Source organism: Salmo salar, chromosome ssa16 (genome assembly GCF_905237065.1).
Source record: "Salmo salar chromosome ssa16, Ssal_v3.1, whole genome shotgun sequence".
Taxonomy (NCBI): Eukaryota; Metazoa; Chordata; class Actinopteri; order Salmoniformes; family Salmonidae; genus Salmo; species Salmo salar.
In genome coordinates, this window is record NC_059457.1 from 72,592,633 (window position 1) to 72,609,144 (window position 16,512).

Here is a 16,512-nt window from a genome sequence, read left to right on the forward strand (position 1 = left end):
GGATACAGAGAGAGGGGGAGAAAGACACATGGGGGTCTAACCACCGGGGTATAAGAACTGGAGACTGCGTCCAAGACGTACGCCCCGTTGTTTTCCTTCGCCAATTCACGGACCGTCTATATCCGGGTTGCATCCGGTTTCTACAGACCAGCATCACGTTCACTACCACTCAGTGTGCAGAGGGAGCAGCGCGAGCAGCAACATCACGTTATCCAAAAATATGGCAGACATTGGATGAATATAAAAATGTTCATATCTTTGGCTGAGTGCTAAAATAAATTACATTTATTTTTTAAATTTTCAGCCTCAGCTACAATTATTTGACTAATTCCGATTTTTATGGTACAAATGTGATGACTAAAAGGGTCTTACTAGCAGGCCTGGAATTTCTTAGGGGCAAGGCCCTTCAAGAGGAGCCCAATGTGCCAGGGCACCAAGGCCACCTGCTAGGGCACCAAGGCCATTTGCCCTTCAAGAGGAGCCCAATGTGCCAGGGCACCAAGGCCACCTGCTAGGGCACCAAGGCCACCTGCTAGGGCACCAAGGCCACCTGCTAGGGCACCAAGGCCATTTGCCCTTCAAGAGGAGCCCAATGTGCCAGGGCACCAAGGCCACCTGCTAGGGCACCAAGGCCATTAACCAAAATAGTCCATTTAAATTGATTATATACATACATACATACATACATACACGCGCCAGTCGTGTTTAATAAATATAAGGTGGGATATTTATTTCCCGCACAATAGAATGTCTCAACCTTTGTACTATGGGGCATAGTACATTGACATAGGCTAGTGCTTTTGCTGTTCATTAGGCATACGCATCTTGTTGATGCGCCTCGGAATAATTTAACTAAAATTGGTTTGTTTTTTTATTCCGTTTCTACATCTGGATTCCGTTTTTATAGGGCCCTCCCTGGTGATTTACATGCGTGTGCTTGCATGCGTGTATGCATGCGTGTAATATCACACACACACAGTTGAAGTCCGAAGTTTACATACACCTTAGCCAAATACATTTAAACTCAGTTTTTCACAATTCCTGACATTTAATCCGAGTAAAAATTCCCTGTCTTAGGTCAATTAGGATCACCACTATTTTAAGAATGTGAAATGTCCGAATAATAGTAGAGAGAATGATTTACTTGAGCTTTTATTTCTTTTGTCACATTCCCAGTGGGTCAGAAGTTTACATACTAATTGAGTGTATTTGGTAGCGTTGCCTTTAAATTGTTTCACTTGGGTCAAACGTTTCAGGTGGCCTTCCACAAGCTTCCCACAATAAGTTGGGTGAATTTTGGCCCATTCCTCCTGACAGAGCTGGTGTAACTGAGTCAGGTTTGTAGGCCTCCTTGCTCACACACGCTTTTTCAGTTCTGCCCACAAATGTTCTATAGGATTGAGGTCAGGGCTTTGTGAGGGCCACTCCAATACCTTGACTTGGTTGTCCTTAAGCCATTTTGCCACAACTTTGGAAGTATGCTTGGGGTCATTGTCCATTTGGAAGACCCATTTGTGACCAAGCTTTAAATTCCTGACTGATGTCTTGAGATGTTGCTTCAATATATCCACATAATTTCCCTTCCTCATGATGGCATTTATTTTGTGAAGTGCACCAGTCCCTCCTGCAGCAAAGCACCCCCACAACATGATGCTGCCACCCCCGTGCTTCACGGTTAGGATGATGTTCTTCGGCTTGCAAGCCTCCCCTTTGTTCCTCCAAACATAACGATGGTCATTATGGCCAAACAGTTCTATTTTTGTTTCATCAGACCAGAGGACATTTCTCCAAAAAGTACAATCTTTGTCCCCGTGTGCAGTTCCAAACCGCGCTTCTTAACACCCGCTCGCTTAACCCTGAAGCCAGCAGCAATGTGTCGGAGGAAGCACCGCTCAACTGAGGACCGAAGTCAGACTGCAGGCGCCCGGCCCACCACAAGGAGTCGCTAGAGTACGATGAGCCAAGTAAAGCACCCCCAAACCCGGCCAAACCCTCCCCTAACCCAGACAATGCTGGGCAATTGTGGCCGGTTGTGACACAGCCTGGGATCGAACCCCAGGCTGTAGTGATGCCACAACACTGCGCTGTAGTGACTTCGCAACACGCCTTGGGAGGCTGAATGAACATTTATAAAGGCATTCCCCAAAAAACCTTCCCAATTAAATGTTGACTGTAAAGTAGGTCTACCTGGCAGAATGATTTCATGATGATTTGTACCAATCGTGGGACATTCGTTTAGCAAACTGCCATCACATGTAGCCTACACTGTACATTGTAGCCTAGAGTAAAAAAACAACTAGCCAAACAATGGTCTCCTGACAGTTTACACAAATTAAAAGGGCAACTACACCCTCCAATGTTGCTTTTGTTCTCCTGATGTGGTTTAAGCATTGTTGTGGACATAAATACAGAAATGGTATGTTCTTTTCTAGAAAAAGGTGATTTTGAGAGTGAAAACCTGAAAAAAACTAGGATAACTCAGAAGCCTGGAAAAATAAAACCGTGAACTGAATTTACCAAAATTAGTTGGATTTTATAGGACCCTACAAAGTGACTTCAAAAATCTTTACCAGTAACACCCTTTTTGAGATAAAATCTTTGCACCATTTTTTCCCTCCAAACAATCAATATAAATGATATTGTCAAGTTAAAATGTAATTTCTTTGTGTATGGAGGATAGGTCATTATAGACTATAGGCTACAGCCCACAAACGAAAGATAACATTTAAATGATGCGCGCATCATCCGCTTTCCCTGGTCAGTCTTCTTTTCATTCGGGCCAGTAGCTTTCAGTTGGTACTGGCCCAGTGTGCCACTGGCAAATGTACCTGAATGTCAAGCTCTGCAAGGGCATGCTAATATATAAGACGGCTAGTCATTATTAGGTTCTGTATGGAATGCAGGCACATTATGAGTCTCAGGTCATTATCGCTGAGCAGTGGTGAAAAACCAGGATGACCAAATCATATGCTGGTGCCATCAACTGAAAAAGTTGGGAGCACCAGTGCCACCAGAATAAAAGTTAGTCTAGAACTCTGCCTCATAACCCCCCTACATCTCCAGAGAGAAATGCATGACCCCGTTTGGGCTGTGTGTGCGTGGTGTTCCATGAGGATTGGCGGCTGTGGGACACACACTCGATTAAAATCCTCTTCATTAACAAGGTGAGCACCTGGGAAAGTATTTATAGGCTGGCTTCTGAGTGTATGTATGCATGCATGTATGTATGCATGTATGTTCGTCAGACTGTGTACCAGCCAGCCAGTCACAGTGAACCTGAACACCGTGTTGATGGCCTAGGAGGTGAAAAAATGGCCGCTATAAAATTATGCAATTTTTTTGTAATAGTATTTATGTAATGCAAGTCAGATCATTATCCCTAAACCTGACCCTTGGCATGGAGGGATTTAACACACACACACACACACACACACACACACACACACACACACACACACACACACACACACACACACACACACGGCTGTCAAAACTAGCTCCAGAAGCATGACAACATTCCCTTATATGACCAAAATAATGAGCGAACACCTGAGTCTTCTCTCCTCCAGGCTATTTCTGCTCTGACCGTCACCTGGGTTTAGAACTAAACCCCTCAGCCTGCCCCTGGCTAGTGAGTGACCACCCAAATCGAACTTCATCTGAGCTAGTTTCTCCTCCATTTGGAGAGTCTGAGCCCTGCTAGCCCGACATGGATAGCCCTCCCATTTGGAGCGAAGCAGCAGGACAAGAAAGTGACTTGAGTAGGCAGCAGTTCATTTAGCCAACACCCAGGCCACAGATACACAGCCCCAAGTCAGGCTACAGCAGCCACCAGCCCAGCCAGACAGCCAACAAAGCTCCAAGTCATGCTGCAGCAGCCCCTAGCCCAGCACCAATTCAGGCAACAGCTGCCCCCAGCCCAGCCAGTCCCAAGTCAAGCTACAGCAGCCCCCAGCCAGCCCCTAGTCAAGCTACAGCAGCCCCTAGCCCAGCACCAATTCAGGCAACAGCTGCCCCCAGCCCAGCCAGTCCCAAGTCAAGCTACAGCAGCCCCCAGACAGCCCCTAGTAAAGCTACAGCAGCCCCCAGCCCAGCCAGCCAGTCCCTAGTCAAGCTACAGCAGCCCCCAGCCAGTCCCTAGTCAAGCTACAGCAGCCCCCAGCCCAGCCAGCCCCTAGTCAAGCTACAGCAGCCCCCAGCCCAGCCAGCCAGCCCCTAGTCAAGCTACAGCAGCCCCCAGCCCAGCCAGCCAGTCCCTAGTCAAGCTACAGCAGCCCCCAGACAGTCCCTAGTCAAGCTACAGCAGCCCCCAGCCCAGCCAGCCCCTAGTCAAGCTACAGCAGCCCCCAGCCAGCCAGTCCCTAGTCAAGCTACAGCAGCCCCCAGCCAGTCCCTAGTCAAGCTACAGCAGCCCCCAGCCAGTCCCTAGTCAAGCTACAGCAGCCCCCAGCCAGTCCCTAGTCAAGCTACAGCAGCCCCCAGCCCAGCCAGCCAGTCTCTAGTCAAGCTACAGTAGCCCCCAGCCCAGCCAGCCAGCCAGTCCCTAGTCAAGCTACAGCAGCCCCCAGCCCAGCCAGCCAGTCCCTAGTCAAGCTACAGCAGCCACCAGCCGAGCCAGCCTAGAGCCCTCTATGTTTTGACCAAGTAGAGAAAAACACCACCAGAGCTGTGGAGCATGGGGGGGGGTTAGAGAGTGAGTGATGTCTCCATGGCCTGTCCCTTCTTCAGGCATCAAAACTCAACTCTGGTTATACAAGCACTTCATACTCCAACCAACCGAGCCATAGGAAACCCCAGTATTTGCATGTACAATCAACTCCTGATAAATGCAACAGCTTGGGAATGTGGTACTCGTAACATCATGCATTGAACAGGAGAGTGTAGAACTACGGAGCATTTAAAAACAAGGTAATTGACCTGGAAAACCACGCACAGCCCTAGTGAGACGTGTGACTAATAGGAGTCAGTGACATATCAGTCTAAGCTTTATCCATGTTTAACAAAGCCTATTATAGACCTGGACTAATCCTTCTTTACACCTCCTTATCCCTGCTCAGACACAAATACAGAGCCTTAGCTCACTTAGAATAGTCTGTTTACAGCATGACTGGTCACACAGAGGCACAGGCACACACTGCCTCTCACAGAAGTCCCACTGACTGACTAAAATCTAAGAATCTGATACAGGAAGTAGACTTCTCCACTGATCAGGGCTAGCCTGGTCTTTACATGCTTTAGTTCCTGCATAACTAGTACTGGCTTTAGTTCCAGCCCTGGTCCTAGACTCACACAGCATTGCATCACAAGAGTAGGAATAGTCAGTAGGTATAAACAGAGATATATTGATGACGAAGTGCGCAGTCCCAACCCACACATCCATCATCTCTGTGCTCCACTCTGATGCAGTAGAATTGAGAAATGGAAGTGGGGAACAGTAATCCAACTGAGCCTACTGGATACAGATAGTGTGTGTGTGTACACACACCAAAAATAGAAATTCTTGCATGTTGCGTTTTATAAGATTTTACTGAGTTACTGTTCAAAGAAAATCAATCAATGGAAATAAATTAATTAGGCCCTAATCTATGGAATTCACATGACTGAATACAGATATGCATCTGTTGGTCACAGATACCTTAAAAAGAAGGTTGGGGAGAGGATCAGAAAACCAATCTGGTTTCATGACCATTTGCCTCATGCAGCGTGACATCTCCTTCACATAGAGTTGATCAGGCTGTTGATTGTGGCCTGTGGAATGTTGTCCCACTCTTCAATGGCTGTGTGAAGTTGTTGGATATTGGCGGGAACTGGAACACGCTGTCGTACACGCCGGTCCAGAGCATCCCAAACATGCTCAATGGGTGACATGTCTGGGGAGTATGCAGGCCATGGAAGAACTGGGACATTTTCAGCTTCCAGGAATTGTGTATAGATCCTTGCAACATTGGGCCATGCATTATCATGCTGAAACATAAGGTGATAACACCAGATGAATGGCATGACAATGGGCCTCAGGATCTCGTCATTGTATCTGTGTAATCAAATTGTCATTGCTTAAATGCAATTGTGTTCGTTGTCCATTGCTTATGCCTGCCTATACCATAACCCCACTGCTACCATGGAGCACTCTGACATTTACATCAGCAAACCGCTCGCCCACACTACACCATATACCACTGTCTGCATATCTGCCCGGTACAGTTGAAACCGGAATTCATCCATGAAGAGCACACTTCTCCAGCGTACCAGCAGCCATCAAATGTGAGAATTTGCCCACTGAAGTCAGTTACGATGCCGAACTGCAGTTAGGTCAAGACCCTGGTGAGGACGACGAGAACCCAGATGAGCTTCCCTGAGATGGTTTCTGACAGTTTGTGCAGAAATTCTTTGGATGTGCAAACCCAGTTTCATCAGCTGTCCAAGTGGTTGAAGAAGCCGGATGTGGAGGTCCTCGGCTTGCGTGGTTACACGCGGTCTGCGGTTGTGAGGCCGGTTGGATGTAATGCCAAACTCTCTAAAAGGACATTGGAGGCAGCTTATGGTATAGAAATGAACATTAAATTCTGTGGCAATAGCTCTGGTGGACATTCCTTCAGTCAGCATGCCAACTGCACGCTCCCTCAAAACTTGAGACATCTGTGGCATTGTGTTGTGTGACAAAACGGCACATCTTAGTGGCCTTTTATTGCCCCCAGCACAAGGTGCACCTTTGTAATGATCATGCTGTTTAATTAGATTCTTGATATGCCACACCTGTCAGGTGGATGGATTATCTTGGCAAAAGGAGACAGTCACTAACAGAGATTTAATCAAATTTGTGCACAGAATGCGAAAAATAAGCTTTTTGTGCGTATGAAACATTTCGGAGCTCTTTTATTTCAGCTCATGAAACCAACACTTTACATGTTGCGTTAATATTTTTGTTCAGTGTGACATATATATATATATATATATATTTTTTTTTTCTTCATGAACTAGGCCTAATATGCTCCCCACAGGTTCAAGTCAAGAATACAATACAGTAGGATAGAATGTGATAAAAAAAATAAAAAAAAATGACTAAATAGCCTACAATAGAATAGTGTGTCTCTGTGTGGTTTGGCCTACTTCTCAGAACTGAGCCAGGGTCCACAGGGAAACGACTGGAGAGAGGGGCAATCACACGTGTCAGACAACCTGGGATATATTTTGTAAGTGTGAAACGAGAGCAAACGTTTCTGAGAGGTAGTCGACTACACAAAATAAACTTCTCCAATAGAAACACAATGTAATTTTTTTATGTCTAGAAGAATGGTAGATGCTGGCAATCTAAGGCCAGTTATTTTTATCCTGTGGCTAAGGTTAGGATTTAGGACTGCCAAACTGATCCCAGAGACCTGTGTCTTAGGACAACTTCTACTGCCAGGAGATTTAAAAGAGTTACTGCTGATTTTGCCTCCATGCTCTTCGTCGTGGGGGTCTGTAAAAGCACAGAGACACATATACACACACAAGTATCTTCATGCATCTTCATGCTTCTGACTGATGTTGAGAAGCTGCACCCGATGTTTCATATATACATTTAATTCAGAGAGCACACCAGAACTCTTTCCCATATAGAGCCTAGGCCTAGCTATAGGAATTGCATCTGCCAGGTTGTGCAATGTGTGACCCCCTAGTCCTATTCATCTTTTCAGCTCACCTGTATTTTTTATTTAGCAGTACAACTGTTACAATCTATCACCATCCAATGGATCATTCATCTGGCTGCGGTTAACATAAAAATAGTCGGGAGGGATCTGTCTTCTGCAATAAAGTACCATTAACATGACCATATATGCTTAAATTCTTTTGGATATAACAATATGGTGACACTAACGTTACTCATCTAATAATACATTGTTAGTATAACCACTTGATTTGATTACGAACCATTCCCCCGTTGAAATAATTAAATTGACGCCCAGCTCTTAGCTAGCTAACCGTATATAGACTAATTGACTAGTTAAACAAGGTGTGAGTGGATGGTAAGCAAGATACAGTTAGCTAGCATGCAATGACAGAAAATAGCTAGATGCCAACGTTAGGTAGCAAGCACTAGTAGCACCAACACCAACAGCTAAAGTGACCAGATGTTGGCCAAGTGGCTTGGTAATTTAGCTAGCAACAGAAGGTAGCTACCTACCCATCTGACTAGCTAACAAACTCGTTTGCTAACAAAACACATATCAAGCTAGCTAACGTTAACTAACTAATACATATTGACTGGTTAGCTAACATTAGCTAGCTCATTTGGGAGGGGGGGGGGGGGTGGAGGCCTGAAGCTAGCTAGCTAACCCATCTAGTTAGCTAAATTGATATTTCACAAAACGGCAACTAGCTACCTATGGTTCAAAGAATCCCCAAAATATGGATGACAGTTTGAGTTACCAAGAAGAAGCAATTTCAGTTCTCTCCTCGAGTCCCGCTTGTCTCGCCGGAGTTGTTTGTCTATCTCCGCATTGATTCGTTTCGATTCCTTCGCCTCTTCGCTCAGGCAGCAAGCCATCATCGACTCCAAAGTCATACCTCCTGGTTTTGGCAACCCGCGGGTTAGAATGGACTAGGTGGATGACAGACTTCGGTTGGATGGGTTAACTTTAGTTAGGTATCTAATATCCCGATCCTCGCTTCTAATGTCTTGCGAAGAGGTGGACTGAGGGGTCTTGGATGGGAATGGGGGAGGGGAGCTAGGGGCCTCGCTGTCAAGTTGTCCCCAACCGAGAACTGTCCGACTTCACCCGTGTACAGATCTCAGCAAATCACGGGAGGATCGGCGAAGAGGGGGCAGTGTCGATGCGAGGGGGTGTGTTGAGGGCCTCTCTCCGTTGAGGCGCGCTTCAAGCCTTGTTTAGATTTCTCACGTTAGCTAGCTAACGTTAGTTGGACAACTAGCTAGCTACCTGGCTAGCTAACTATCTCTATTACCCACCTCGATTGCGATACCCCCTGTTCACTGACTGGGTTCGTGGGTCACTGGCCTGACACAACGAACGAACCTAACTGCACTGTCGCGACATCCAACAAGCTAACGTAGCCAACTGTCCGCCTTCTCAGAGCTGTCCGTCCCCTAACTAGAGCCAAGCCACAATTGTCAATACAATGCACACGAAGGCAACGCATCCATATGACCTGTCTTACAATGGCACAGTCACCGCTTCCCAGCAAATGTTCGTCCTCTTTTTCTATCCAACTAAACGCTAGCTAGTTTCCAGCGTTATGTCTCGATAGCTGAACGGCTTCGCGATGTGTCAGAGCTGTGATGCTGGCAAACTGAGAAATGACCATTCCCCAGTCAGATTTGGCTGACTAGCTAGCAGTGCAGCATTCGATTGAATCTCGCATCATTTTTGGCGCAGTTATCGTGCTATCTGACGTTAGCTTGCTAATACATTTCCCATGGAAACAGAGCCGCTAGTTAAATAAACAGAAAACAAAATGCGTATTGATGGCCTTCCTTCAAGAAGATTGATCCATCACTCGCTAGCAACTAGCAGTTCCATTTATTAGCAGATCGTTGCGTTTCTGTTGAAACCCGTGGGCATGGCACACTCTTGATTGATGCCAGGAGGGTACTAGGCAACCAAAGTGAGTGACAGTGAGTTTGCACGTTACATGAACAGGAAAAGGGGCGGGACGTCTTTTAATTCTGGAGCTGGATTCTGAGAACCACTCTATTAGGTCGATGCATACAACAAACTGCACACATAAAATACAGCTGGAAGTCAACGACAAATTATTGATTTTTTTTCTTCATATTTCCTTATGAGTTCATAATGTATCTATTTAGGGAGATTACCGGTATTGGTTTTTCAATGGCACAGGGATCAACGGATTAATATCGCAGTTCCCACCCACTCATGATCTGCGGGTTTGCACTGCAAATGCACGCTATTAGATGATAGAGTTTATGAACGTTAGGATACTAGGTGGTAACTAGCCCCCCCAAGAACAATGTCTAATTGCTGATACAAAAAAGCAACATTCGCACATTGCATGTCACCATTAATATCCGCACTATGAGGAGATTTGATGTAAAGTTTCTCTTTTTAATGCACCTGCACATTAATTTTCTCTGATGTTCTTTTTCCGTACAACCCATTATGTACAATGACACTACATATTATTTGAATAATGCAAGATTTTAAATCCCAACAGTTTTTAAAATGACATTCAGTAGCAAAAGTATTAATTGGAATATAATATTGGAATTGAATATAACTAATAACATTGGAATATAACATTTAATAGCAATAACTCATAACTTAACCAATTAATTCAGTGTAACATTGATGTGGCAACTCTTATGCTCTGCTATTGCACAATTCTTATTTGTACATAGGTCACAAATAAAGCTATCCCCAGTAAAAGTGGAGCACAACTCATAAGCCCACCTGTGACTAAAAACAGGGGGAGAGATGCCAATTGAAATGCTCTCTCTTAAAAATGTAGCTAGCTATCAAGCTATATGAAACCAAATCGTATTTCGCACATGCGCCAAATACAACAGGTGTAGACCTTACTGTGCAATGCTTACTTAAAAGCCCTTAACTAACAATGCAGTTCAAGAAATAGTTAAGAAAATATTTACTAAATAAACTAAAGTAACAAATGTAAGAAAAAGTAACAATAAAATAACAATAACGAGGCTATATACATGCGGGTACCAGCACCGGGTCAATGTGCGGGTACCCGCACATGAATACAGGTTATTCAAGGTAATTTGTACATGTAGGCCCCAGTGATGTACTGGGCTGTATGCACTACCCTCTGTAGCGCCTAACGGTCGGATGCCGAGCAGTTGCTATACCAGGCGGGGATGCAACCGGTCAGGATGCTCTCGATGGTGCAGCTGTATAACGTTTTGAGGATATTGGGACACATGACAAATCTTATCAGTTCCCTGAGGGGGAAAAGGCCTTCTTCACGACTTTCTTGATGTGTTTGAACCATGATAGTTTGTTGGTGATGTTGACACCAAGGAACTTGAAACTCTCGACCCGCTCCACTACAGCCCCGTCGATGTGAATGGGTGCGTTTGGCCCTCCTATTCCTGTAGTCCACGATAATCTCCGTTCTCTTGCTCACGTTGAGAGAGAGTTTGTTGTCCTTGCACCACACTGCCAGGTCCCTGACCACCTCCCTATAGGCTGTCTCATCGTTAACAGTGATCAGGCCGACCACCATTGTGTCGTCAGCAAACTTAACGATGGTATTGGAGTCGTGCTTGGCCACGCAGTCGTGGGTGAATGGGGAGTACGGGGGGGGGGGGGGCGGGACGGGACTAAGCACACACCCCTGAGCGGCCCCCGTGTTGAGGATCAGAGTGGCAGATGTGTTGTTGCCTACCCTTACCACCTGGGGGCGGCCCATCAGGAAGTCCAGGATCCAGTTGCAGAGGGAGGTGTTTAATCCCAGGGTCTTTAGCTTAGTGATGAGCTTTGTGGGCACTATGGTGTTGAACGCTGAGCTGTAGTCAATGAACATCATTCTCACATAGGTGTTCCTTTTGTCCAGGTGGGAAAGGGCAGTGTATAGTGCGATTGAGACTGCGTCATCTGTGGATCTGTTAGGGCGGTGTGCAAATTGGAGTGGGTCAAGGGTTTCCAGGAATGGTGTTGATATGAGCCATGACCAGCCTTTCAAAGCACTTCATGACTACCGACGTGAGAATGATGTTCACTGACTACAACTCAGCGTTAAACACCATAGTGCCCTCAAAGCTCATCACTAAGCTAAGGACCCTGGGACTAAACACCTCCCTCTGCAACTGGATCCTGGACTTCCTGACAAGCTGCCCCCAGGTGGTAAGGGTAGGTAACAACACATCTGCCACGTTGTTCCTCAACACAGGGGATCCTCAGGGGTGCGTGCTCAGTCCACTCCTATAATCCCTGTTCACTCATGACTGCACGGCCAGGCACGACTCCAACACCATCATTAAGTTCTCACAACAGTGGTAGGCCTGATCACTGACAACGATGAGACAGCCTATAGGGAGGTCAGAGACCTTACCGTGTGGTGAAAGGACAACAACCTCTCCCTCAACGTAATCAAGACAAAAGGAGATGATTGTGGACTACAGGAAAAGGAAGACAGAGCATGCCCCCATTCTCATCGACGGGGCTGTAGTGGAGCAGGTTGAGAGCTTCAAGTTCCTTGGCGTCCACATCACCAACAAACTAACATGGTCCAAGCACACCAAGACAGTCATGAAGAGGGGACGACAAAACCTATTCCCCCTCAGGAGACTGAAAAGATTTGGCATGGGTCCTCAGATCCTCAAAATGTTTTACAGCTGCACCATTGAGAGCATCCTGACGGGTTGCGTCACTGCCTGGTATGGCAACTGCTCGCCCTCCGACCGCATGGCACTACAGAGGGTATCATGCCATCCAGGACCTATATACCAGGCAGTGTCAGACCAAGGCCCTAAAACTTGTCAAAGACTCCAGCCACCCTAGTCAAACTGTTTTCTCTGCAACCGCACGACAAGCGGTACCGGAGCGCCAGTTCTTGGTCCAAGAAGCTTCTTAACAGCTTCTACCCCCAAGCCATAAGACTCCTGAACAGCAAATCAAATGGCTACCCAGACTATTTGCATTGTCCCCACCCCCCTTCTACCCCCCTTCTACGCTGCTGCTACTCTCTGTTATTATCTATGCATAGTCACTTTAAAAACTCTACCTACATGTACATATTACCTCAATACCGGTGCCCCCGCACACTGACTCTGCACCGGTACCCCCTGTATATAGCCCCACTATTGTTATTTACTGCTGCTCTTTAATTATTTGTTACTTTGTTATTTTTTTAGGTATTTTTCTTAAAACTGCATTGTTGGTTAAGGGCTTGTCAGTAAGCATCTCACTAAGGTCTACACCTGTTGTATTCGGCACATGTGACAAATAACATTTGATTTGATTTAGAGACGGGTTACCCACTTGCCGATGAATTCTCACAAGGCACCCCGATCGCCGTCCCCTTTTCCTCACGCAAATGATTTGGGCCTGGTCTCGGAGAAACAGTATATCCTTTGTGTCGGACTCATTAAAGAAAAAAATCGTTGTCCAGTTCGAGGTGAGTAATCGCTGCTCTGATATCCAGAAGCTCTTTTCGATCATAATAGACAGTAGCAGCAACATATACAAAATAAGTGACAAACAACGCAAAATTGGTAGTAAGGTTGCTCGCTAGCACTCCTAGCAGCTAATGCTAACTAACTAGCTGGCTAGCATTTACTGATAGTAAAGTTGCTAGTTAGCAAGTTAGTATAAACTAGCGCTAACTGTTCTAGTCATTGTCTAAATGACAGGTAGAAACCCATCCATAATCATAAACGGGTAACTAGCCCCCAGGGGTCAGTTACCCACACTCATCCAACATATTACTACTTTACAAAAAAATGATTTGCATTTTTCTCTCTAAACAAGTGGATTATTTATCTTAAGCCGTTCCTATTTGTATATTTCAAAAATTATAGTTCTAACTTCATTAGAATATATCTACAACTTTTTCAAAATTAAAAAATAATAAACTTACCCCAAAATCGTTTAGTTGAAATATCTCCCAAAGTTGTGATGACACAGAGGGAATCACAGAGGGACTTGCCTAGTTAAATATAGGTTAAATAAAATAAATAAAAACAATGTGTTGAGCAAGAGGTGGTAGCCAGGAAAAGTGTTGGGGAAATAATTTGATGACATCTTGTGGTCTTAATGTGAATTACAGGGGGTGGGGGAAGTTACCCCCAGGGGGCAAGATACCACCCACTACCCTATTTTTAATAGGTTAGAACACTGATGACAATTTATTTGGAGACCATTACAGCATATAAAAAAACAACATAATAATAAATAAATAAACAGAATCACCACGACAATAAAGCAAATCTAGCGAGCAAAACTTTTGAAGAAGTGTAATGACATCGTGTGGCCATATTGCATAATTACAGTCTCAAACGGGGCAGGCCCTCGAGAGCTTTCAAGTCCCAGAAAAAGCTGAGATAAATAACAAATTGATAATAACAGCAGGAGCTTTAAAATATCAACCACACATTTGAGTCAAGGGAACACACCCACATTTGAATCAAGGCCAAGGGAAAGACGCAGTGTTTATAAATCTATCAATGATGGGTATGGGACCTGGGTATGATGGGATACAATGACGGGTATGGGACCTGGGTATGATGGGATACAATGACGGGTATGGGACCTGGGTATGATGGGATACAATGACGGGTATGGGACCTGGGTATGATGGGATACAATGACGGGTATGGGACCTGGGTATGATGGGATACAATGACGGGTATGGGACCTGGGTATGATGGGATACACTGACGGGTATGGGACCTGGGTATGATGGGATACACATCACTAGAAAGAAGCGGGAGTTTGAGTTTCACTTTCCAAGCGTAGATCACATTCCCTTTCCATTCTGAGGCGACTGTTGAGGGGCTTCCACTAGATAGCACAGCCACAAAGTATACATCTGGCTATAAGTCTGTAGTTTGGTTATATCGTAAAAATTCCTGAAAACTAAAATAACATTTTTGGTCATAATTTAAGGTTAGGCATACGTTTAGCAGTGGGATTAAGGTTAGGTTTAAAATCACATTTGATTCAGAAGATACATTTTAGAAGTAGGCGGGGTGGTAACTAGTGAAGACCCTGTTGAGGGTTGAGAGGGAGGTGACAGCTAGAGAGGACAAAGTCAAACAACACAGAATCAATAGGCTCATCAGTAGTCTGCTCACTTCACTACAAGCCTGCTGCAGACATAAACAAGGTAAGACATTCAGGGTACCGGTATTATAGTTTCTATATAGTTTATATGTCTTTATATATTTGTTTAAATTGTAGCAACCCTCTAGGACTAGGACTATCATGCAGGGCCTCATGGGTAAAGGAGTTGCACCTAGTTCAGCTCTGATAGGCCACTAGGTTTGGGGGTTGAGGGGGTTGGAGAAATGGGAGATAAGAGGACGTAACTCAACCGCATACCCATAGTACACTATCGCAGAAATCTCTCATCGAGTTGGTTTCTTTCCACCATTGGTGGCCAAACCTAAAGGTTCTGATGAGCAGCTGATTGTTAGAGAAGGGTTGGAGTAAAAACCTGCACACCCTGTAAATCTAAAGGAGTGTTTGCCAAAGTTTTATGACTTAGACATAAATATGCCTGGTTAGTTCAACCGTTTCAGCTTACACTTCACTTTTGACCCTGGAAAGAGGAATCCTTATCTGCTCAACCTAATCAGAGACCTAATGAACAGCAGGAGCTTTAAAAGTGCAGCAGCGTGAGGCCGTAGCGAGGGAAGGGTCAACCAAACTCTACGTTGCCTTTGGTTGGCCCTTCCCTCGCTACGGCCTCACGCTGCTGCACTTGTTCGTTCACAATATCGCCTTCGACAACAATGGCAACATCAGTAGTCCCCCCCCCCTTCGAACCAAACAGGGGAGACTACAGCTTTCATCACTATTACAACTATGAACGTATGTTACCTTATCCAGGCGGGGATGAATACGACACACTGGGAAATCTCAACCACAGTGGCAACCACAACAACGCACTTCCTGCTTATGTCACTAAAAGCTGCTACAACTCCCTGGATTCTAGGGACAACAAGAGACCGAGTTGTACTCAAAGTCAGACAGGAAGGCTAAATGGGTTTCAGAGTGGACAAGCTCAACATAACACAGAACCATCCATACAGCCACCCACATGGAATTGCATACAACCCACGGAACACCTATGAGGTCACGCACAACCTCTTCAGAGAGATCCAAAGATTCCGGGAACTCCCTGGAATGACGCCAGGTGAAATCCGAAGGTGCTACAAGAGATGTGAGTCAGCCGGGGTGCCTCAGCAGGGATAACACTGCTGCTGATTTTTAAATTCGGTGGAGAGGATTTCATTTGTCTATACGGTGGACTGCAGGGTGCTGAGGTAATGAGCAACAACACTGTCAGGATGAAGCTGGAAATAAAGAGCACGCAGAGAGGGAGAGCCCAGATCAGATAGACGGACATCTCCAGAAGGCTCCTGGACCAGTGGTGCTTTATAAGAACAAAAGAGGCTGGACTACACCGTGGTCAGGGGCAGGGCCCCTGGAAGCTATGACACCTCAGTGCTCCTGAATCCCGGCCTGCAGGTTCTCCCATTTCCAGAGAGGAACTCTGGAGCTTTGTCAGAGTGACCATCGGGTTCTCAGTTACCTCCCTGACCAAGGCCCTTCTCCCCCGATTGCTCAGTTTGGCTGGGCGGCCAGCTCTAGGAAGAGTCTTGGTGGTTCCAAACTTCTTCAATTTAAGAATGATGGTGGCCAGTGTTCTAGGGGACTTTCAAGTCGGCAGACATTTTTTGGTACCCTTCCCTAGCTCTGTGCCGCGACACAATCCTGTCTCGGAGCTCTACGGACAATTCCTTCGACCTCATGGCTTGGTTTTTGCTCTGACATGCACTGTCAACTGTGTGCTTTCCAAATCATG

At 45.6% G+C, this 16,512-nt stretch overlaps 1 protein-coding gene and 1 long non-coding RNA gene across 3 annotated transcripts in view; both read right to left on the reverse strand.

Moving 5' to 3' along the window:
• LOC106574495 (guanine nucleotide-binding protein subunit alpha-11) overlaps nt 1-9,601 on the reverse strand; it is a 35,393-nt gene extending 25,792 nt beyond the window's left edge. For both annotated transcript variants that reach the window (XM_014150404.2, XM_014150406.2), the window contains exon 1: nt 8,410-9,601. In XM_014150404.2, the coding sequence (XP_014005879.1) occupies nt 8,410-8,545 (136 nt within the window). In that variant the 5' untranslated portion in view covers nt 8,546-9,601. The remainder of the gene's footprint in view (nt 1-8,409) is intronic.
• A 4,132-nt stretch (nt 9,602-13,733) lies between these two features.
• LOC123727871 (uncharacterized) lies at nt 13,734-15,332 on the reverse strand. Its single transcript, XR_006759818.1, has 2 exons — nt 14,198-15,332; nt 13,734-14,162 (listed from the first exon to the last, which is right to left on the reverse strand). It is a non-coding gene; the product is annotated as an uncharacterized lncRNA (long non-coding RNA).
• Nucleotides 15,333-16,512: the final 1,180 nt, after the last annotated feature.